This window comes from Macrobrachium rosenbergii, chromosome 9, assembly GCF_040412425.1.
Source record: "Macrobrachium rosenbergii isolate ZJJX-2024 chromosome 9, ASM4041242v1, whole genome shotgun sequence".
Taxonomy (NCBI): Eukaryota; Metazoa; Arthropoda; class Malacostraca; order Decapoda; family Palaemonidae; genus Macrobrachium; species Macrobrachium rosenbergii.
In genome coordinates, this window is record NC_089749.1 from 42644803 (window position 1) to 42668192 (window position 23390).

A 23390-nucleotide genomic window follows, 5' to 3' on the forward strand; every position below is an offset into this window, starting at 1 on the left:
TATATCCTTTAATGAAATGTGAATTACTGTATCATTAAAAATATGAAACTCCAGGAATTTCACACAGCCATCATTGGAAGAGTTCATGCATGCATATGTACGTGTTACGATTTTTATACTACTTTGACATAGGCTCCATGACAACATGCTATTGGCTGGAGGAGTTGGAAGTAGCCAATCTCAGAGCTTGTAGCAAATCTCCTCTCTCTCTCTCTCTCTCTCTCTCTCTCTCTCTCTCTCTCTCTCTCTCTCTCTCTCTCTCTCTCTCTCTCTCTCTCTCTCTCTCTCTGACGACACGCTATTGGCTGGGAGGGTTGGAAATAGCCAGTCACAATGTAGGGCTTTTTATTTTGACACAATTGGTGCAGGATGATGGGAACAGATTCAGAGATTAAAGAAAGCTCTTTTCACCCATCTTAATTTATTAATCTTAGTATTACAGTGGCCTGAAGACCTTCAAACAGAACCTTATCCTAATTTTATTTACTTTTGCCACAGTTTGTAAGAGACTGCAAACATAATCTCTGTTTTGTCCTGTCTGTGTGTAGAAAAAACTTTGCGGCTTGCACCAGCCAGTAACAACTTCGAAGATTCTGTACATTAATCCAGTAAGGAACTACCAAACTAGACAACACCCAACCAGTATGTCAATCAATACTATCCTTACACTGGTGACCCCGGAGTGACCCGAAGGAGCCGATGGCAGATGTCCAACCCAAGATGATGACCCACGCGCCACCTCCCCGATTCCCGCCATTCCCGAGTTCTCAGTAGATGTCTGACCCTCCGAGATGACCCACCCCACCACAGGAACCCTGGACGCCTCCTCCAGGCAACCTGCCGCCACCTCCGAACTCGTACGGGACAACCTGACCAACGAAGGATCAGCTGACATCATCCTTCAACCCGCTGCCGTCCTCGAGTTCCTGCTGGCCGGCACTGCCCTTCAGCCTCCTGCCCAAGCCCTTCGTGCCCAACCGAATTGTTAGCAAGACGATTTCCGCCTCGGGGCCTTGGTTGGGCGGGGGAGTATTGTAAGAGACCGCATTTGGCGGTCTCCCGGGCGCACGTGTGTGCGTCATCCATCGGAGGAAACAAGACAAAAGCATCCCGCTTTCTCTCTCTCAAGGAATGCAACTTCTACCATACAATATTTCTGTCTGTTTCTCCCTAACCATTGTTGTCTCGATTTATGTACAATCACCACTACTTGCATTGCCATGCAAGCATTCCAATCATGTACTCATAATGTTCCACTGAATCTTCTGTATCAAACTGTATGTATGTTTCTGTTTGTGAAGACGCCAAATGTATCGCCATTTCACATATATTATGCTACTGCATTGTATTCATTAATCTGTCTCGAATCTCATGCAATTGGCCATATGTGGAATTTCCTGGCCTTTCCATTGATATATGTTTTATCATTGTACGTTTATTATGTCTCTCACAGTCGCCATCTGTTTGTCTGTCCACAAGCACAGGTGTCCGAAACATAATCTCTGTTTTGCCCTGTCTGTGTGGAGAAACTACTTTGCAGCTCACACCAGCCAATAACAACTTTGAAGCTTCTGTACATTAATTCAGTAAGGAAACACCAATAAGGTAGACAACACCCAGCCAGTATGTCAGTCAATGCTATCCTTACAAGTTTAATAATTATCATCTTTCAGTACTTAACCTAACTTATTTCCTACTTACCACTAAAGTTTACCTAAACAAACTTCCTATACTTAACATGAAAACATTCATCAGACATTCATAACAAAAACACAAAATAAACATAATAAAAAAAACATCACAACAACAAAAATGAAACAATCAGTTCACACAAATCATCTTTCATCATACAAACCCAAACTTAGCCTACCACAACAAAGCTTGTAGCTCAAATGCTGTGTGTTATAGGATTCAGAAGGGTGAGTTTATTTCTCTCTCTTTCTCTCTCTCTCACTGAGAGAAAGAAAGAGAGAGAGAGAGAGAGAGATTTTATGCATATGTAACATGTATGTTTATTTGTTTTGTATAGTTTTATAGATAAAAGTGATGTTACTTTGTCATTCATTTTTTTTTTATTTTCCATGCTAGAGTATAATTACAACTTTTGCATTTCAACAACTAGGAAAATACAGTATAGTAAAATATAATAAATTAGGTAAGATTTTAGCCTAATTTTGTGGAATTCAGTCTTTTTCTGGTAGATAAGCAGGAGAGGGGTGTAGCCCTAACTGTCAATCATTTTGACATTGACGTGAAGGACAAACAGTCCTCTCTCTCTCTCTCTCTCTCTCTCTCTCTCTCTCTCTTAGGGGTAACTTAATTAGTTTTCACAAGTAGTTGTAAGCCATATATTTTTAAGGGTAATGATGTAAGGTGACTTTGAAATGATGTTAGTGTTTTAGGATGACAGTTTAAGGTATATTTGGGTCATAAGTTTCTTTAGGGGAAGGTTTCAGTATTCGCTGGTGGGTGTGGTCCCTATCCCCCGTGAATACCGGGGTTTGACTGCAAATAAAAAAGTGGAGGAGTGTGTGTGTGTGTGTTACTGTACTTGGACTTCAATGTAAACATACCTTGGTTATTGTTCTCTCTCTCTCTCTCTCTCTCTCTACTGTTTCTCAGTACAGTATATATCCTTTAATAAAATGTGAATTACTGTACCATAAAAATAAAAATACGAAACAAAACAAGCTCTATCAAGTCCGGTCTACCTAGCCCTCTTTACCCATTCAACACTGCATCCCCATCCCCTCCCAGCCATCAAAACTGCTCCCCAGCTCCACCCACCTTCCAAAACAACTCCCTTGTCTGAGCTTTCTACATAGCCTCACTGCCCCTCCTCTCTGATGGCTCCAAGCCACTTGACCCCCCCCCCCTCACCATGGAAACTTCAAATCCTCCCCACCCCCAAAAACCCCTTCTCAGTCAGTCTGAGTTTAGGCAGTGTTGCCAACATTTTCTTGAGGCTGTGCAGCATTGCGGTTTTTTTCAAATGTTTTTGAAATTTATACATATATATATGCTTAGGGCCTTGATCACTGGTCTGGGTGTGTTGGATAATGTCGAGTTACGGATACAGTAATGGCAATCCGGATAATTGAGAGATTACTAATGATGTCACACCATTCCCTGTTTATTTGGCTAATATTTTGTCAGCTCTGAGTAACAGGCAGCATCTGTTTGCTAAATCTTATTTTGGCGTGCCTTTTCTTTCTCTTTAACAGCCTGACAGCATAGGATGTCTCTCACAGCTTACTTACTGTTACCTCCATGGAAACAACTTGCAGTCTTTGCCAGATTCTGTAGGTAAGGTAATAATAATCTAACATTTCTTATGAAGATGGTCTATTATTGTACAACACTAAAGAGTCGTCAATATTTATCAGTGCAACTGGGATGTATTATGCAATCATTTTAGGTGTTGTGTGGTAAGATTCTTGCTAACTCTGACAAATAGCAATTTAAAAAATATAAAGAACTCATGAGAGAATAAAGTTAGGTGCTTGTGAGCCGTGATCTTGTAATTTTCTGCACTAATTTTACAAAAAAACAGATTTGTTCCAACACGATATATAAACCATCGGTCCTTAACATTAGGAATTACTTACAGTGAAGCTGGACACGGCTGTTAAACTCTTGAACGAGTTGGTTAGGCAGTAACTACCGTCAGGTAGGCGGGAATATCCACCTGCCCAGATGTAAACATTCCAGTTTGCTTCAGCCATCATGCATTGGAGATGTGTTTTCGGATCTCTTTGCCTGACTGTTGTTAAGCTCTTTATTATTCCGATGGGATCTTTCTGTATTTTTGTATAAATTATGTTTGATATTTATTATATAGAAACCCACAATTTGTGATAGCCTTGCTTAGGCCGTCGTTCCCCTGCGTCTGTATCTTGGGTTTGACAGCCAAGGGCATATTTAGAGGGGCGTAACTGAGTGGTAATGCTTCTCTTCCAGTAGCCCTTTATTTAGATTCTGAAGGCGTTCCCCTGTACGTTCGGATATATTAGATTGGGACATAATATCTTTGTTCCCCTTCATTGAACGGGATGTAACAAATTTGCTCCCTTTCTTGGGCTCCCGCTCTCCGTGTACAAGGGCATGACTACTTCCTTTCTACTTGTGCTGAGTGTTGTATTCGCTGCCTGTGCTATGGAGAGTTTGGGGGGGGGTTTGCGGGTGTTTTGCAGGTATTGTCAGTAAGTTTTGCTTCCACGGCGCCCTTAGTGGCCTTCCCTCCTTTCTTCTCTCTCCCAGTAGGTTCTTTTATCTCTCTTTTGGGAGAGATCTCTCTCCTTTGCCCTCTTCACTAGCTCATTGGGCGAAGACTGCAAGGGGGGAGGGGGTGTGGGTGGTCAGGCGACCTCTTCTCAGGGGCCTCCTCTCGCTGCGTAGGGCAGTTCCCCTCGGAGCAAGAGGAGTCTCCCTCTACTAATCATCATTGCTTTTTCTTTCAGGTTGACAGTGAGCATCGTAGGCACAGCAGTAGTTGGCTGGGTATCTCGGGATATCATTGCCTGAAGGAGTCCCGATGTTCATACAGTGTTTGCTTTGGGATCAACCACAGTACCTGGTTGGAATGGTATAGATCCACGTTGGGATCATTCCGACTCTGTTCCTGCCGATGTGGATCAATTGCTGTCATTGCTGGCCTAAATGTATGGTGTGTCACTGCCTCTGGCGTATGTGTGGTCTGTCTGCTCCTGCTGTGTTTCCTGTGTTATTGCTCCTGTTGACTCAGTGACCAGTGACAAGTCTCTGGGTAGCTCCTCTTGGTCTCCTGCTGCAGCCTCCCTGATCATTCCTGTCGCTGCTGGTGACGTTCATGTGACATTCCTGGCCGTTGCTGTAGCTCCAGCCTTACGAACCGCTTCGTAGCTCCTGCATCGGCTGTCCCGATTGTGCCTGCTACTTCTCCTGGTGGTTGTGTTGGGCACCGCTTTCATTGTGATCCTGCCTAGCTGCCCTGGAGGTTACGATGTTTCATGTCCACCATCCTGTAGAAGATCTCGGAGTGAAGGTGAAGGATGTCGCCCTGTGGAGGTAGCTGCTGTCTTCTTCAGCTTATCTTTGATTTAATCTTCTCCTGCCTCTTCCCTTCCTCTCCCGAGGTTTGAGGGGGGATCCTGGGAAACCAGAGAGACCTCTGTCAGCCGAAGGAGAGGAAGGCTGCTTCTTCCCCCTTGAAGTCCTTTGGACATCTAAGGACTGCCTCCTTCCTAGGAGGCAGTGGGTATCTCGTTGGCTCTTCCCAACCTTCGGGTTCGAGAACCAATTTGCATACCCCTTGGTTTTGTATTTTGGGAGCCACAGGCGCGCAGACCTCGGTTTGTGCTCCCGTTCCCATTCCTAGAGGTTCCGCCTCTAAGATGGGTGCTGCTTTGGGCACCCGTTCGCGAAGCTGCTCTGAGTGCTCGAGATTCTGTGGAATATCAAGTATCCCGATCTGGTCTGGAGAGTACTCTCCCTGGCCCAATTCGGGAGCAGCGTGAGAGAAAGGGCTGAGCCACCCAGGTGTCTCAGCTCTTCCTGCCAGTACTACAAGCACTCCCTGAGTGCTTACCAGTGCTCAGTCAGGTTCCCAGCCTGGTGTCTCGATCCTATCGGTTCGAACACCAGAAGAAGCAGGGAAGAGGTTCCCTTCGGGAGTCCTGCAGGACTTCTAAGGGACTACCTCTCTTCTGGGAGGCAAGTTTCTCTCGTAGGCTCTTCCCGCCCTCGGGTGGTAACCGATTCGCATTCTCCTCTGGGGTCTGGCATTTTGGGGGCCGCGCCCTCTTTGCCAGCCTTAGAAGTCTGCCTCTAAGACGGATTCTGTGCTTGGCTTTTTCAATTTCTTAGGAGACAGAAAGCAGCCGCTCCTGATTTTTGGGAGTCTTGTAGGTTGCTTGAATTCTATGAATCACGAGTGCTCTCCTGGCGAGAGGCACAGGACAGGAGAAAGTTCTGAGACCCAGGTGTTTTGGTGCAGAGACGCCCAGGTGTCTCAATACTGCCCACCAGCTGCTTCGGTTGCTTGGCCGGGTTTCATCCTTGTGTCTTGAACCTTAGGGTTCGAGCATGCAGGATAGCAGAAACAGAATTCCCCTTTAAACCTTCTTCTCGAGGGGCCTCAGCCTCAAAGGATTTTAGAGTTCGAGAAATTAGCTCTAGTTCACGGCAGACGAGTTCCGCCCTGTCCATATCCAATTGCGTTCGTGTGATTGGCTTGGCTCACCTTGGATCACTCCCCTTGTTTGGCTTGCTCTCCCCGCACAGCCCTGGTCGCATTCGCAAGAATGGCTCAGCTTGGCTCACCCACTTGCCTCCCACTACACCGCTTAACACCCAGTCTGGATTGCGTCCGCGTGATCAGCTCGTTTTGGTGCGGCTTGGCTCAGCCCTGCTCAGCCCCGCTCAGTTTTTCTGAATCGGGTTCTTGGCACTGTTCGAGTGAACTTTCTGCTCTTCCCAGGAAAGCGCTTTGCCACAGCACAAGCATTCTTCTTCCCCCATGTGGCAATAATCTCCTTTGGTTGATTATCGCTCACATTCCGCCTCTCCTGCTGGTCTTACTGGCAGGACAGGTAGGGTACTCTTTCTCCTCACCTGTTCTCTTTTCCTCTCTGTTGTTCTGAGAGGCGCGAGACAGAAAGAGAGAGCTCAGATGAATTTGTTTTCCTTTGGAGTTCGGCTGCCTGGGGTGCTTTCGGTGTCGGTCCCCCAATTGTCTCATAGTACAACCAGGTAGCCGAGAAAGGTTTCTTGGGATCTGTCAAGATCTCCCTCCAGGGAGAGAGGTACAGTACAAGAGTTCCACGCTTTGGAAGCAGCGAGGGTCTTCCTCTTCAAGTTGCGATCGCCTTCGTTGCTTGGAGAATTTCACATCGATTAGTCAGCGTGAGGCTCATCGGGACAGGACTGTCGCTCCCCCAAAGAATAATCTTCATCACTCGCAACCCTTGCAGTTCCTGAAGGGGCCGAGAGTTTCGGGGGCTGCCGCAGTCATTGCTTGCGAGAGCATTCTTGACCAGATGAATACTTTTCTTCGGAAAAGGAGTTCGTTCAGGTCGAGCACCAAGCTCCTCCCCTGCCCCGACAGAGTACAAATTCTTCTTGCCTTGGAGGGGTCTTGCTGATTGCAGGTTGTTCTGACTCTTCTTCATCCGGACTGGGTTCTCTCTCTCTGCTTCTCCTTGCCATGAAGGGTATTCCCTTCTGCAACGAGAGGCGGTGATCTTGGAGGACACCTCCTGGTTTCCTCCAGATAGTCTCACTTTTAGGCTTTCTCTCCTCAGATACGACCATTCCTGGAGAGGACTCTGCCTTCTGGAGACTGGTCCTGTCCGGGGGTGGGTCTTCCTATACCAGGCTTCTTCGGTCTTGCTGTCCCAGGGACCTGTTCCCTGGGTGGCGTGTGACTCTTTTAGGGTTCCTGTCCCATGCTCTGCACGCGCCCTTACGAGAGTCATTGGACAGAGATGTGCCCTCTTAGGACCATCTCTCATCTCGCTCCGGCCTTGGCATAGAAGATGGAAGAACAAGGTGAGGGGATCAATACCTTGACTCCTTCTCCGACGTCGTAGGTGGACTCCGAATCCATCAGCATCTATTGTCGGGTCTGAGTTGTCCTTGTTCCCCTCCTCCTTGGACTTTGTATCAATGATCCAGATTAATCGTTACCTTGTCCTATTAGAGAGCTGCGGTACTTTCTGAAAAGGCTCGACATTCCTAACCTGGATGTCGTCGATGTTTTCGCTAGTACTATCGCTCCCAAGGAAGAAGTGTCTAAGGACACATCTTTCTCCTGGCTTCGTGAAGCGATCAAAGGAGGTATTCGGCAGCTGGTGACAACGATACCGGTACTTTCCACCCGAGAGTTCACAAGGTCAGTGGCTTGGTCCATCCCTCACATTCTAGAAGTTTCTGTCAGTCTGGAATGAAGATGTGGTCTCATAGACCACATTCTTGTCTTCTTCCTTTGGTCTTGCCCACAGGCCCTTGGAACCTTTTTTCCTTGTTCCTGTGGTGGCTGCTCAACAAGTTGTGTTTTCTTACCCAGCTCCTTCAAGAGGACAAGTTGCATCTCGCCTAAGGTGTTGGTTCTGGAAGTGAGAAGGGTACCAAGAGTGACTGGCCTCTCCTCCTCTTCCTTCCTCATCCTTCTACTTCTCCTCCTTTGGGATGAGAATAGGACTCGAACCGACACTTGCTGGATCTGGCGTCTGATGCAGTAAGACTACCCATCGAGCACCCATTCTATTTTTCTTCTAGAATCATAGAAGCAATTCTGCCCCTTCCTCTAGCAAGTGGAGGAAGGAGAGACTGGCAATAAGGAAAACCCTATCTTGGGTTTTTCTTACTGCCTCCAACTCTTAGAGTCTTCCCAGCCTATTTCGTATGAATTACGTTTCCTCATTCATGCGAAAAGGTCCAGTATCTGACATTTGATCTTGCAGCTCCTACATTCCGATCAATATGTTAGAGGGATGATACTCCTCCTCGCTCTTTCAAGCAGGAGGAGAAGCCCAGGTGTTCAGAACTCCAGTTAGTTCAAGAGACTCACTCAGATTTCTTCCTCCAACCAGTGAGTCTTCCTAATGTAAAGGACCGATGGTTTGTGTGTCGTGTCGGAGTAAATCACAGTTTTTAAAAGTAAATTGTATTTTTCCTAACTATACAAATTTGAGGTCCTTTACATTACATTTTTATGCCTGCCTCATGCCACCCCTCAATCTGAACCTGGGCCGAAAGGCAAACTGGAATGTTTACATCTGGGCAGGTGGGTATTCCCGCCTACCTGACGGTAGTTACTACCTAACCACCTTGTTCTAGAGTTTAACAGCCGCGTCCAGCTTCACTGTAAGTAATTCTTAATGTAAAGGACCTCGGGTTTGTATGGTTAGGAAAAATGCAATGTACTTTTAAGAATTATGATTTTGACATGGGGGTTGAGGGAACCATAAGGGTGTAATTTCTTTGGGGACGAACAGCAACTGTACTATGATAAAATATTTTTATGCCCTTGTGGGCTTGTTCCATATGAATAGGTTCATCTTCTGAATAATAGTATGTTTCCCCATATTGTTTATGTTGTCAGAAAAATAATTTGTTCCAACACAAATACAAACCTTTGTTCTGTAAATAGGATTTAGCTTTTGAATGTGAGCTGGAATGACAGTTTAAACTGTATTGACAAGGTAGTTAACTATCGACAGTTAAGGGAAGCCCTGCCCATCTGTCGGTCTGCACTCCACTTTGCCTCAGGCTGCCATCGTGTCAAGACATCTAGTTGACTGTCCTAGTTTCACTATTTGCTTTACTAATAAAGAATCTTGATGAGTGTTTTCCTTACTCTTCATTTTTGCGTGTTTTTCCCACGTTTCTTGGCTTGTGTGGTTTGTCTTTGATATATATGATAATAACGAGCCAAATCAGTCAACCATCTCAGCCTTCGACTTCCCTCTCAAGGAAACCCCAAGTGTTAAGTCGCTGTTGAGGATTGCAATACTCTGCCTGTGACACCAAAGGTTGTCTTTGATACTTTTCTTCCTCTGGCAAAACTTCCTCCCACTGTTATTGCTCCTTAGGGAGAAGTTTCTCCCTCACTGATCCCCAATGAGTGTTCAGTGGAGAGGCTTCAAAGAGGGAGAGGATATTCATTCCAGCATTTCTCTTGAGGCCTCCTTTCACTTTGAGAGTTTTCTCTGGCAGAAACTCCTTCGGAGCGAAAGGAAGAGCCTCCCACAAGCTTTAGTAAACACCAAGGGTTCTGATTCAAGCAAAATTGGTAACTACTATCACATTCATGCTCTGTAAACAAGAAGTTAGGCTAACCCGACTACCCTTTCGGAAACCTCAAATTATTTATCAGTGTAAACAAAATAATTGACTAATGAGTTCCTATAACAAAATTGTCTAATATTATTGCATTAATGCTAATTATTGCTTTGTTAGGCAAACAGAAAACAAAACTGCAATCACACCATAGCCTAGCGATTTAATCCTAACTTCCCACCTTGCAAGAGACCTACTGGCTCCAAATTATAATAAATATAAGCCTGCCTGTGAAAATAAAAAGGAACTTAAACTTTTCACTGGGTCTTAAAACTATGTACTTAGCTTGAAACTTGTTGTGATGATTGAAAAATGCAGTCGGAGCAAACACTGGTGATACATGACCTCTTGGACAAACCAGAGTGTGATGAGGAAAATAGCCAAAACATGTGCTATTGTCATATCTGTGTGAGTAGGATGAAGGGAAAACCAAGGTTGTCGCTGTGGACAGGAGATAGAGCCAATTTGTCCTGAGTCTTTGTTTCTATCACTGTGCCACAAGCACTGTTCTGGCTGAGACCAACTATAAGAGAGTTCTTTGAGATTGGTTGGTCTGTCTTATGGAGGCAGGGGGGTGGGGGGGTCATGAGAGTAACTCCTTTGAGGACAAACGGCGGCTATGCTATACAACATACACTGTACTTGAAATCAAGCCTTCAGCTAGTCATTATGTAACAAACTGGATTAAATTTTCTTCAAACAATCACTAAAACATTTTAGACTCCATAAGGCAATCTTGTCTGTTACCAGTAAAGTTCTGGAGAAAATTATGCCTATACTGTATTATTGTAAGATCACCAAGTCAGTTCTTGGTTAAAGCACAATTTTTGTGATTTATTTTATGAGGTCAGTTAGTATAAATGGCACTTTACTACAGTCAGTCCTGGACAATACTTCTTATTTATCCTATTAATCTCTTGTTGAGTACTTACTGCACACATTCAGCCTCTACAGTCTGTACCAAATGGATGTTTGAGACATTTAATCCAAACAAATCATCGGGGTGATCCCTCTCACCACATCAGACCTGCAGTGAGAATGAGTCCCTGTTAAATCCTAACACAATTGAGGAAAATGGCTGTCTTATTTTTAAAAAATAAATTTCATTAATCACTTAATAAACTTATACTGTAGTTTGTAAACTACTGACAACTGAGTTCAATATTTTTAGTAATTATAAAATACTAATCATAAAATTTTATAACAAAAACATGTGCCAATATATAGCCACAACATCAATACCATAAACTGTTTCTAAGAAAAAAAAAAACACAAAGTGTCCAAGATCATGATCGCTTTCTGGCTGTGGGAGACGATTAAGCAGGCTTATGCCCCATCCAGCGAGGAGAGTGAGAGTACAGTTTGGGAGAGAGCTCACAAAGTCAGGGGTATTGCCCTGAGTTCGGTAGTCTAAAAGAACCTGTTGATTCTATGAGTTTTACATACAGGAGTGTAGTCATGTCAAACCATATTCACCTCCTTTTATCTGCAGGACATTGCCCACAAGTCCTTGTAGGCAATGAATAAAAACCCTTCTATTTGGTTTGTAGTGTTGCGCAAGTGGAAGAACATATAGCACACTGACAGAGGGGTGTTGTTAGGGGACATCCTGTGGTAGCCACATGGGGGGGGGGCGAGGTTTGAGGGCTGGAAGAGAACCTGAGACATGCTTTCCACAATCATAGTCTACAGTGCTTTGTGTGTCATCAGTGGTTTGATGTTTCATACTTGAAACAGCAGGTTCATTCGGATCATTGACAGTTGACTGCCTTTTAAAGAAACTTTTTATGTTTGCTTGCATGATATAAAACTAATGTTTGGGAAGGTGACTTGGACTAAGACAGTATCTAGAAAGTAGAGAAAATGCATAATAGAAGTTGCTTTATTGCATCAGAATAGTAATGAAATATAATCTTAATCATACTTTTTGCGGATAGAAATGATCGCACTCTAGCCATGTCACAGGATCATATGTAAAATCAGTTAAGATGTGATAGCATAAATAAACGAATATATATATGTAATATATATAAACTGAATAATAATAATAATAACAATAACAATTAGGACATTTTGAAATCGTAAATAAATACACATGCACACACATAGGCTGTCTATCTATCTATTTATCTGTATATATATATATATATATATATATATATATATATATATATATATATATATATATATATATATATATATATATATATATATAATATATATATATATATATATATATATATATATATATATATATATATATATATATATATATATATATATATATATATATATATATATATATATATATATGTATATATATATATATATATATATATATATATATATATATATATATATATATATATATATATATATATATATATATATATATATATATATATATATATATATATATATATATATATATATATATATATATATATATATATATATATATATATATATATATATATATATATATATATATATATATATGATCCTCAAACACAGTATGTTTAATGCCATAGGCATGAATGCAGCCAAAACAGTCCATGTTCAGAGTGCCAGGTCTGGCTTTATTAACAGTGGGTGAAGTTAGCTGGGAGGAGAAAGAGAGAGAAGAAGGTTTTTCCGGTGTCATCAGAATGCAATAATGTACTCTGCCAGTGATGATGAAAATTCTCTCTGGTTCCTTCTTACCCTCAGCCAAACTTCCACTCGCAGTTACTACTCCCAAGGGAGGGGTTTCCCCTTCGCAGACTCCTACTGCTACCTCAGTAGAAAGCTGCCTACCGGGGGGGAAGACAAACAGCCTGGTTCATCTCCAATGGTCTCACTTCGCTTGGAGTTATCCTCTGGTGGATGCTCGTTCTTAGGGCATAGGGAGGCTGCCTTACCTAACCTGACCTTTGTTGCAGGTGCTGTGGAGCACTGAAGGAGACTGAGGGGCTTAGGGAGCTCTGGCCCTCTTTAGGACTCTTGTCTTCATCTTTTTCGTCAAGTGCTGTCTCCTCCTCCCCTTCTTCTTCTAAAGCTAGCAAGTAGAGGAAGAAGAAGGCTGCTTCTCCTGCCTGTGGGAAAACTTGTAGAGCTTCCAGTGGCCAGCCCTCTCTTGCAGAGAGGGTTATGGTTTCCTTGCTAGTAGTACCACAGGTACCTCTGCTCCCACTGCCAAGCGCATGGGAGCAATTGCTGCCCGGGGTTCTCTGTTTTAGGGCTCACACGCAAAGACTGTAGCTAGTAACAAAAGGTGAGTAATATAGAAGGCTTACAGTCAAACTCGCTTTCTTAAAACTAATTTATTTCCTAACTATTTTACAATTTATATACTGTACAACATATGAAATTTTGAGCACCTTAACAGCAATGGGCAACCCAAAAAAAACAAACAAGACATATACATACACAGTATACAAACCAACAGAAAGTTCACTCAATATAATTTTATCAAAAGAAAATAATCCCTTCCAGACCACACACACTCACAAGCACACAACAAATACCATAATCTACATGACAAACTACAAAAAAAAAAAAGTGATATGTACCAATCACCTTGATCTTTACAACTCTAGGAACTATACTAAATTATATCAATCAATAGAATACCCGTCAGTCTATCAAAATACACAATCAAGTTTGACTTAAGAGTCTGTTATTTCCACAATGTAGAAACTCTTGATGTGTCTATCTAATCTACCAGCAAGGCACTTCAGTCCCAGTGTCCTGAACAGACCCAGTGACTACTTGAATTGTACCCCTCACTATAGGGTGTACAACTTACACCACTGAGCCCTCTCTGTGGGTGTAGACTGCTTCCACAAGATTAGGCAGATAACTGCTGCCAGCTTGCCCTGACTATCACAGGAATCACTGCAGGATTAACACTACCTTGGCTATGGCAGGACTACTTCTGTCCTGGCTACAACAGGATTATCACTATTTAGGGCAGTCACTGCCCTGGTAGCAGAAGGTGCACAGTCATGTCTCTTTCAGCCCTCCTCCCACCCCAGGAATGGGGGCAAGGGCAAGAAGAAGGGTGGAGGATGCTAGGGGAGTCGTTCCTCCCTGCTTGCTGCCATTGGTGGGAGGGTGCCTGTCAAGCCATTGGGCAACATGGCAGCAATATGGGTAGTAGATATCCTTCGGGTAGAGGGTATCTACTACCCTTTGAGTCTTCACCACCCCTCACCCTCAATCTGGTCTGGTTCCAGACTTATGTTTCTGTCTCACAGAAGGATCTTGCCCTTTGGAAAGAGGTGAATGCGATACTCAGAAAAGGTGCTTTGGAAGTCGTGGAGGATCGGTATCCAGGTTTTAACAGTCGCCAGTTCCTAGTGGAGAAGGCGACAGGCAGCTGGAGACCGATTATTGACCTCTCTCCCTTGAACTGGTTCGTTCACCAGACCCAGTTCAAGATGGAAACAGTTCCTTCAGTTCTTCTTACAAGTACCTCTTGCTTTACCCTCAGGGGGACAGTGTTCCAGTTCAGGGCACTTTGTTTTGGGCTTTCAACTGCTCCCCAAGTGTTCACTCGCATGTTCACACTGATCACAGCTTGGGTCCATTCATACAGGATATGTCTTCTGAGGCACCTGGACAATTGGCTGGTTGTGGCAAGCTCGTTACTGCAGTTGCTTCTGGACAGAGATTGTCCTCTCAAGTTTTGTCATGACCTGGGAGTGGTGATCAACTTTGAGGAGTCAGATGTCATGCCCAAGTAGAGGGTAAAGTATCTAGGCATGCTGATAGATACAGCAGCAGCAAGAGTCTTCCCTTTGGACTTGCGTATCAGCAGGTTGTGAGAAGCAGCATAGAAGTTCCTGTCTTGACAGGAACAACCTGCTCAGCAGTGACAAGTTCTTTTGGGTCACATGTTGTCTTTGGAGAAGCTGGTCCCTTATGGGTGGCTTCACCTCTGATCTCTTGAGTAGAGGATGGAGTTTTGGTCTCTGGCAAGGGACCCTCCTATCTTTCCTATTCGTCTGTCGGAGGAGTCCAGGAGAGATCTAGCATGGTGGCTAGACAACAGGAACCTCTTGATAGGAGTACCTCTGGGTACTCCCTCTCCAAAGAGGCTTCTGATTACGGATGCATCAGCCGAGGGATTGGAGGAGTTGTTAGTTTCAGGTGTGTGGGACCAGAACAACAGATCCTTACACATCAATGTCCTGGAACTCAAGGCTGCTTTTTTAGCTCTACAAGAGTTTCAGGATCACATGACGGGTCACTCTGTGATGCTGATGAGCAACAGCACCACAGTCATGGCATATGTCAACAAGCAGGAGGGACTAATTTTGTTTCAGCTACACGAGTTGACAGTACAGGTGCACGAGTGGGTGATAGTGCACTCAGTGGAGCTGTCAGTGAGGTACATTCTGGAGTCTTGGAATCCAGCGGCAGACAAGCTCAGTCACCAGAGTTAGGTGATAATGACAGAATGGTCCCTACACTTAGACATTTTGGAAAGGCTCTTGGCTCTATGGGGAGTTCCTATCATAGACCTGTTCGCGCCATGGTAAAACAGGAAGTTACCAGTGTTCTGCTCGATTGTGCAGGACCCATGGGCTGCAATGTAGGATGCATTCCAGTACCCATGGGACAACTTAGAGGCATACGCCTTCCGTCCGTTCTGTCTAATTTGGTGGGCGATCAGTGCCAAATCTCAGGTTGACTCTGGTGGCTCCCAAGCGTCCACACTCCGAGTGGTACCCCCACCTGCTGGCTCTGTTATCTGAGGTCCCGAGGGAGATTTCCCCACGGCCCACCCATCTGTGTCAGTTGCACATTGAGAGGTATCACAGGTAGTAGAGGCGCAGCCACTTCACACCTGCGAGCGAGAGGGTTTTCTAGCTGCACAGTGAAGGAGATGTCTGGATACTTGAAAAATCCTCTGTGGGTGTGTGCCAGGGGGAAATGGGCCTTCTTCTGTAGTGGGTGTCATTGACAGGATATCTTCGGTGAGAGCTTCTCTTCAACTGGTAGCAGACTCTCTCATCTTTCTTCGCCAAGAGAAGCTTCTCTCAGTATCAGCCATCAAGGGCTATAGAGCTGCTCTTGGCCAAATCCTTTGGTTGAAGAGGGTAGATTTCTCATCCTCACGAAAGATCTCCATGCTTCTTAGAAGCTTTGAACAGTCTTGCCCACCCAGGGAACTGAGGCCCCCAAGAGGGATGTGACTCTTGTCTTGAGAAGCCCGACTCATGCCGTACGAGCCGTTGAGAGAGTTGTCAGACAGGGATCTGACTCTAAAGACTGTTTTCTTGCCTGCCCTGGCATTGGTGTAGAGAGCAGGTGAGCTTCATGGCCTTTCCTTTGATGTTAAGCACTCGAGGAGATGGAGATCTGTTACTCGAGTTCATACTGGAATTTGGTGCGAAGACTCGGAATCCATCGGTCCTTGATGCCAGATATGAGTCCTTTTCGATTCCCTCTCTAGAGGACTTTTTTGGTACTGATTGGGATGAGATGCCAATTTGTTCAGTTAGGGTGCTGTAGTACTACCTTTAGAGAACTTGGCAGCTCAGGCCTGAGTGTCAATGCCTCTTTGTTAGCACTGGCCCTACCAAGAAAAATGGTGTCCAAGAACACAATCTCTTTTTGGCTTCGGAGGCAATCAAGCAGACTTATTCTTCATCTGACAAGGTAGATCAGAGTGTGGTGCAAGCAAGAGCTCATAAAGTTAGGGCATCATCCCATCCCTTGCATTCTGGAAGAACCTGTCAGTTCAGCAAGTACAGAAACTACTGCACTTATGGACTTTCAACATATGAAATTTCAGAGATACCAACAGACAAGGTCACAAGTTAAAATTGTGTTTGGAGTGCTCCCCTTTGCCACCCTAAGTTCAAATTTTGCTCTGGGTGCCTATTCTACTAGTAAGAATTTTTGCAAAGAACAGTAGAACATGAAGAAGAAGAAGTTGTTCCTTTAACCCCTTCCCTGATTATCCCGAGGAGTCTCGTGATTAACTACCATGTACTGTATTCTTCTTACAATCACAAGAATATTTGTTAATACTCTTAAAATATTCCTACTTATTCTGTGTTCCTGGTTTAACTCTGTCTTTGATGAATACCCATTTTCTATATTAGTATATATTTTTTAAATCATGCAGGATTGTAAGGAATTACTTTGGATGTTAGAATTATTATTATTATTATTAAATGAAATTGCTGCATCAGCTGCATTAAATTTGTATAAAGTCTTCTCTATTTTTCTAATTATTGCTTTTTCTCTGCTACTGCATCCAGTGAGTAATGTTCCGATGTTATTCATCTTCAGGAGGGAAATAGTCAAAATTCAGGGACTCCATATATCCGTGTATTTAAATATGGAGGACATAATCCATAGAGTTTTCCACAATGTATGTATTTGTCAGAGTATACTCTACAATGTATGTATTTGTCGATTATAGTATACAGTACTCTAATTGACAAATACATAACATTTTAGAAAACTCTATGGACTATGTCCTCCATATTTAAATACAAGGATATATAGAGTCCCCGAATTTTGGCTATTTCCTCCTGAAGATGAATAACATTGGAATGTTACTTGCCTGATGCAGTAGCAGAGAAAAAGCAATAATTAGAAAAATAGAGAAGACTTTATACAAATTAAATGCAGCTGATGCAGCAATTTCATTTAACATTACTTGTCTAAAAGAGGGTTTTCTCCCAATATACAATTATTATTATTATTATTATATTATTATTATTTCAGTTTATGAAATGTATGCACATGGAACAAGCACACAGGGGCCATTGACTAAAGCTTCCAAAGAATGTTGGTTTCAACCTCCCACTACAGAATCCACACTACAGCAGTAACTGATCATGATAGAGTCAGTGGTTTTTCGTCGCCCTGGGCGTGACGCGAACCCACAACATCTGAGTGGCATTCCATGACACTAACCACTATACCAACATTCAAAACAATTTTTAAAAGTAAATTGTATTTTTCCTAACTATACTAACCTGAGGTCCTTTACATTAGGAAATTACTTACAGCAAAGCTGGACACGGCCGTTAAACTCTTGAACAAGGTGGTTAGGCAGTGACTACCGTCAGGTAGGCAGTAATACCTGCCTGCCCCGATGTTAACATTCCAGTTTGCCTTTCGGCCGAGGTTCAGATTGAGGGGTGGCATGAGGTGGGCATAAAAATGTAATGTAAAGGACCTCAGGTTTGTATAGTTAGGAAAAATACAATTTACTTTTACAAATTGTGATTTGTTCCAACATGATATACAAACCATCAGTCCTTTACATTAGGAAGACTCACTAGTTGGAGGGAGGAATCTGAGTAAGTCTCTTGAACTGACTGGAGTTCTGACACCTGGACTACTCCTGGTCAAAAGAGCGAGGAGGAGTACCGTGCCTCTGACATATTGATCGGAGTGTAGGAACTGCGAGATCAAACGTCAGATACTGGACCTTTCTGCATGAGTAAGAAAACGTAATTCATACGAAATAGGCTGGGAAGAATCTAAGAGTCAGAGGCAGTAAGGAAAAGCCGAGATAGGGTTTTCCTTATTGCCAGTCTCTCCTTCCTCCCCTTGCTAGAGGAAGGAGCGGAATTGCTTCTGTGATTCTAGAAGAAAAATAGATTGAGTGCTCGATGTTTAGCCGTACCACATCAGGCGCCAGATCCAGTAAGTGTGGGTTCGAGTCCTTTTTTCATCCCAAAGGAGGAGAAGTAGGAGAACAAGGAAGGAGGAGGAGGAGAGGCCAGTCACTCTCGGAATCTTTCTCACTTCCAGAACCAACACCTTAGGCGAGATGCTACTTGTCCTCTTGAAGGAGCCAGGTAAGAAAACACAACTTGTTGAGCAGCCACCACAGGACCAAGGAAAAAAGGTTCCAAGGGCCTGTGGGCAAGACCGCAGGAAGAAGACAAGAATGTGGTCTATGAGATCAGATCTTGCTTCCAGACCAACAGAAACTTCCAGAATGTGAGGGATGAACCAAGCCATTGACTTCGTGAACTCTCGGGTGGAAAGTACCGGTATCATCGTTGCCAGCTGCGAAGTACTTCCTTCGATCGCTTCACGAAGCCAGGAGAAAGATGTGTCCTTAGACACTTCTTCCTTGGGAGAGATAGTACTAGCGAAAACATCGACGGCATCCAGGTTAGGAATGTCAAGCCTTTTCGGAAAGTACCACAGCTATCTAACAGGACAAGGTAACGATTGATCTGGATCATCGCTACAAAGTCCGGGAACAAGAAGGACTTGAACCCAACATAAGATGCCGATGGATTCGGAGTCCACTTATGACACCCAAGAAGGAGTCGAGGTATTGACCCCTTCACCTGTTCTTCCATCTTTTACACCAAGGCCAGAGCGAGGTGAGAGATGGTCCTAAGAGGGCGCATCTCTGTCCGACGACTCTCGTAAGGGCGCGTGCAGAGCACGGGACAGGAACCCTAAACAAGAGACACACACGCCACCCAGGGAACAGTTCCCTGTGACAGCAAGATCAAAGAAGCTTCTCATCCGTAGATAACTCTCTACTGAGGAGAAAAAGGCCACTGATAGAAGACTAGGTCGCAAGGGCCTATGTTCTTCACAACTGAAACGGAGAGAAGCAACCCTGCGGAGAAGACGAGGAAGTCCAGACTTGAAGAGCGACTCTGACCTGAGAAGAAGTCCCGTCAACGACACCACCCAGCGAAGACGGATCCAGTCCCTGGAACAGTGTTGCAGAGGACTTCCAGAGATATCCAGCTATATCCATTGCTGCTCGGCGAGAAAGCCTATGCTTGCAAGGAAAGCTGGAGGGTTTCCCAGTTCTGAACACACAGGGATATACTGCCTGAAGAACCACTTCTTGTGTAGCTGCTACAAGAGGGTGAATCAAGGAGAACTCTTCTTGATGCCTCGAAAGCAGAGCTATCAGGTCGGGCGAAAGGCAAAGTCTTTCAGTATTTGTCTGTAACTCGGGGTAAGCAATGCTTGTGAACCCCTAGCGAATCACAAATGCAGAGGGAAAAACGTAGGTTTTGATGTCTCTCAAAAAGACAGCATGCTTCACCCTAGCGGCTCCTGGGTCTGGTACGAAGGAGTGAGAAAACTACTGGCTTTGTTGTGCTGGGAGGCAAACAGAAAGACGGTAGGGATCTCTCTTCATGAATCTTCGTGAAGAAAAGAGTGAAGAGCACGTTCCGTCCTGATCACTCAAACCTGAGGCCAAGCTCGCCTACTAATACATCCCCACCAGGGATGTATGTGGCTCACTGAGCTGTCGAGTGTGCTGTAGAACACTCGAGTACATGCAAATGTCGACAGATGAAACAGGAGGAAAAAACGATTCCCTCGTTTGTCGACATATGCCACGACTGTGGTTTTGTTGTTCAATGAAACGACTGAGTGTTGCAAAACTCATCCTGAATTCTCGGAAGGCCAAAAGATTGTCTTGAGTTCAGGATATTGATGAGAAGGTACTAATCGTCTCAGTCACGCACCTTCAAGACAAAGTCTTAAAGGTGTGCGCCTATTCCTCAATCGGTGAATCCGAGAGTAGACACATGACATGAGGAGAATATGCAAGCATATTCAAAGGTTCCTTCAATCAAGCATTAGCCTAACTCCTTCCTCATACTTCGAAGAGGAAAGAAGGATGGAGGACTGGAAGCAGACCTCCTTCATTCTACACCATGGGGAAGCTTCTGCAAGATGACAGGATACCAAGATGATTAGCTCTAGCCAGGCTAGCATTTCCCGAATCGCGAGCATGGGAGAGGATGCAAGTTGGAAGTTTGATGAAAAGAATTGCTAAGACCCAAGGGAAATAGATACTTTTCCTGAAGGAATCCATTCCCAGGTCTCGGCAATGTTGCTGCCAGGCCCAGAGACTCGATAAATATCATTCATCCAGGCATCTGCAGTAGAACTTCTGCCAATCAATATTTCTTTCTCTCTTCCCTTCTGCCCTCCTTCCTTATGGAAAAGAGGGTGGAAAGAGACACAGTTATGTGCACTTTCCCAGAAGGGAAGAAGAGGGCTATGTGTTTCCACGATCTTCAACCCAGAGCTTCCGAAGCCTGGGACTTCTTAGGAGTTGAGGAGGGGTGGCTTGAACTTGAGGTCGAGCCGAGATGAATAAGACCCAAAGGTCTTGGCCATTGTCCAAAGGACAAGGCAGTGTCCTGGTACGAACCTTGGTTACCGCGGTATCTGGCAAATCTCTGAAAGAGAAAGGCAGAACCAAGTAAAGGTTCATTTCTAAGAGTTGAGCCAACTCAGGACTTACGAAACCAGAGATCCAAATTAAGACAAAGTCCTTCTTCTTAGCACCAGAATTGCCTACAGATTGCCGCTGGTAGAGGAAGACCCACCCCTGGACAGGACCAGTCTCCAGAAGGCAGGGTTCGCTCCAGGAATGGTCGTGTTCGAGGAGAGAGCCTAAAAGTGAAGGCTCATGGATCTATCAGGAGACTGTCTGGAGGAAACCAGGAGGTTTCCTTCAAGATGCCGCCTCTTGTTGTGGAAGAGAATACCCTTCACGGCAAGGAGAAGCAGAGAGAGAACCCAATCCCTATGAAGCAGAATCAGAACAGCCTGCAGCTGGCAAGACCCCCCCAAGGCATGAAGAATTTGTACTCTGTTGAGGCAGGGTAGGAGCTTGGTGTCTCAACCTGAATGAACTCCTTGTCCGAAGAAAAGTATTCATCTGGTTGAGAATGCTCTCGCAAGCAAGGACTGCGGTGGCCCCGAAACTCTCGGCCCCTTCAAGAACTGCAAAGGTTGCGAGTGATGAAGATTATTCATTGGGGGAGCCGCAGTCCTGTCCCGGGGATCCTCACGCTGACAGATTGGTGCAAAGTTCGCCAAGAAATGAGGGAAGATTGCAACTTGAAGAGAAAGACCCTTGCTGCTTCTGAAGCGCGAAACTCCTGTACCTCTCTCCCTGAGGAAGATCTTGACAGATCCCAAGAAACCCTCCTCGGCTACCTGGTTGTACTACGAGATAATCGGGGGACTGACACCGAAAGCACACCAGGCATCCGAACTCCGAAGAAAGATAAGTTCATCATAGCTCTCTCTGTCTGTCTCGCACCTCTCAGAACAACTGAGAGGAAAAGAGCACAGGTGGGGAGAAAGAGTACCCTTACCTGTCCTGCCAGTAAGACCAGCAGGAGAGGCAAACTTTGAGCAGTAATTAATCAACTGAAGGATATTATTGCCACACGGGGGAAGAAGAGCGCTTGTGCCACGGCAAAGCGCTTTCTTGGGAAGAGCAGAAAGTTCACTCTAATAGTGCCGAGAACCTGATTCGGAAAAACTGAGTGGGGCGAGCTGAGTTGCACCAAACTGAGCTGATCACGCGAACGTGATCTAGATTGGGTGGTAAGCGATGGATTGGGAGGCAAGCGGGACGAGCCGAGCAGAGCCAGTCTTGCGAACGCGACCAGGGGCTGGGCAGGGTGAGCAAGCCAATCGTGCGAACGCAATTGGAACTGGACAGGACTGAACATGTCTGCCATGGACTAGTGCTAATTTCCCGAACTCTAAACTCCTTCAAGGCCGAGGCCCCTCGAGAAGAAGGTTTAAAGGGGAATTCTGTGTCTGCTATCCTGCATGTTTGAACCCTAAGGTTCAAGACACGAGGGTGAAACCCGGCTAAGCAACCTAAACAGCTGGCGGGCAGTATTAAGACACCTGGGCGTCTCGGCACCTTCTCTCGTTCTGTGCCTCTTGCCAGGAGAGTAATTGCAATTCATAGAATTCGAATGGCCTAGGAGACTCCCAAAAATTGGGAGCGGCTGCTTTCGGTTTCCTAAGAAATCGAAAAGAGCCAGGCACAGAACCAGTCTTAGACGCAGACTTCTAAGATTGGCAACGGTGGCATGGCCTCTTGAGGCCACGCTCTCGCAGCCCCCAAAACGTGAGACCCCAGAGGAGAATGTGAATCGGTTCCCTCCTGAGGGCGGGAAGAGCCAACGAGAGAAACTTGCCTCCCAGAAGAGAGTCAGTCCCTTAGAAGTTCTGCGAAGGGAACCTCTTCTCTGCTTCTGGTGTTCAAACTGATAGGATCGAGACACCAAGCTGAGAACCTGACTGAGCACTGGTAAGCACTTGAGGAGTGCTTGCAGTGCTGGCAGGAAGAGCTGAGACACCTGGGTGCCTCGGCCCTTTCTCTTGCACTGCTTCCAAACTGGGCCGGGGAGAGTACTCTCCTGACCAGATCGGGATACTCGATATTCCACAGAATCTCGAGCACTTTGAGTGGCTTGCGAACAAGCGCCCGAAGCAGCACCCGTCTGGAGGTGGAATCTTCAGGACTGGGAATGGGAGCGCGAACCGAGGTCTGCGTGCCCGCAGCTCCCGAAACACAAAACTCAGGGGTATGCGAATTGGTTCCCGAACCCGAAGGTCGGAAAGAGCCAATGAGAGACCCACTGCCTCCTCGGAAGGAGGCAGTCCCTAGACGTCCAAAGGACATCAAGGGGGAAGACGCAGCTTTCCTCTCCTTCGGCTAACGGAGGTCTATCCGGTTCCCGGGACCCCCTTCAAACCTCAGGAGAGGAAGGGAAGAGGTAGCAGAAGACAAAATCGAAGATAAG

The 23390-nt window shown here is 45.0% G+C and overlaps 1 protein-coding gene across 1 annotated transcript in view; it reads left to right on the forward strand.

The window, feature by feature from the left end:
• Positions 1-23390, forward strand: part of LOC136841735 (leucine-rich repeat-containing protein 28-like) — a 171348-nt gene that overhangs the window by 33442 nt on the left and 114516 nt on the right. The window contains 1 exon segment of the mRNA XM_067108990.1: positions 3225-3311. Within this exon segment, the coding sequence (XP_066965091.1) occupies positions 3225-3311 (87 nt within the window).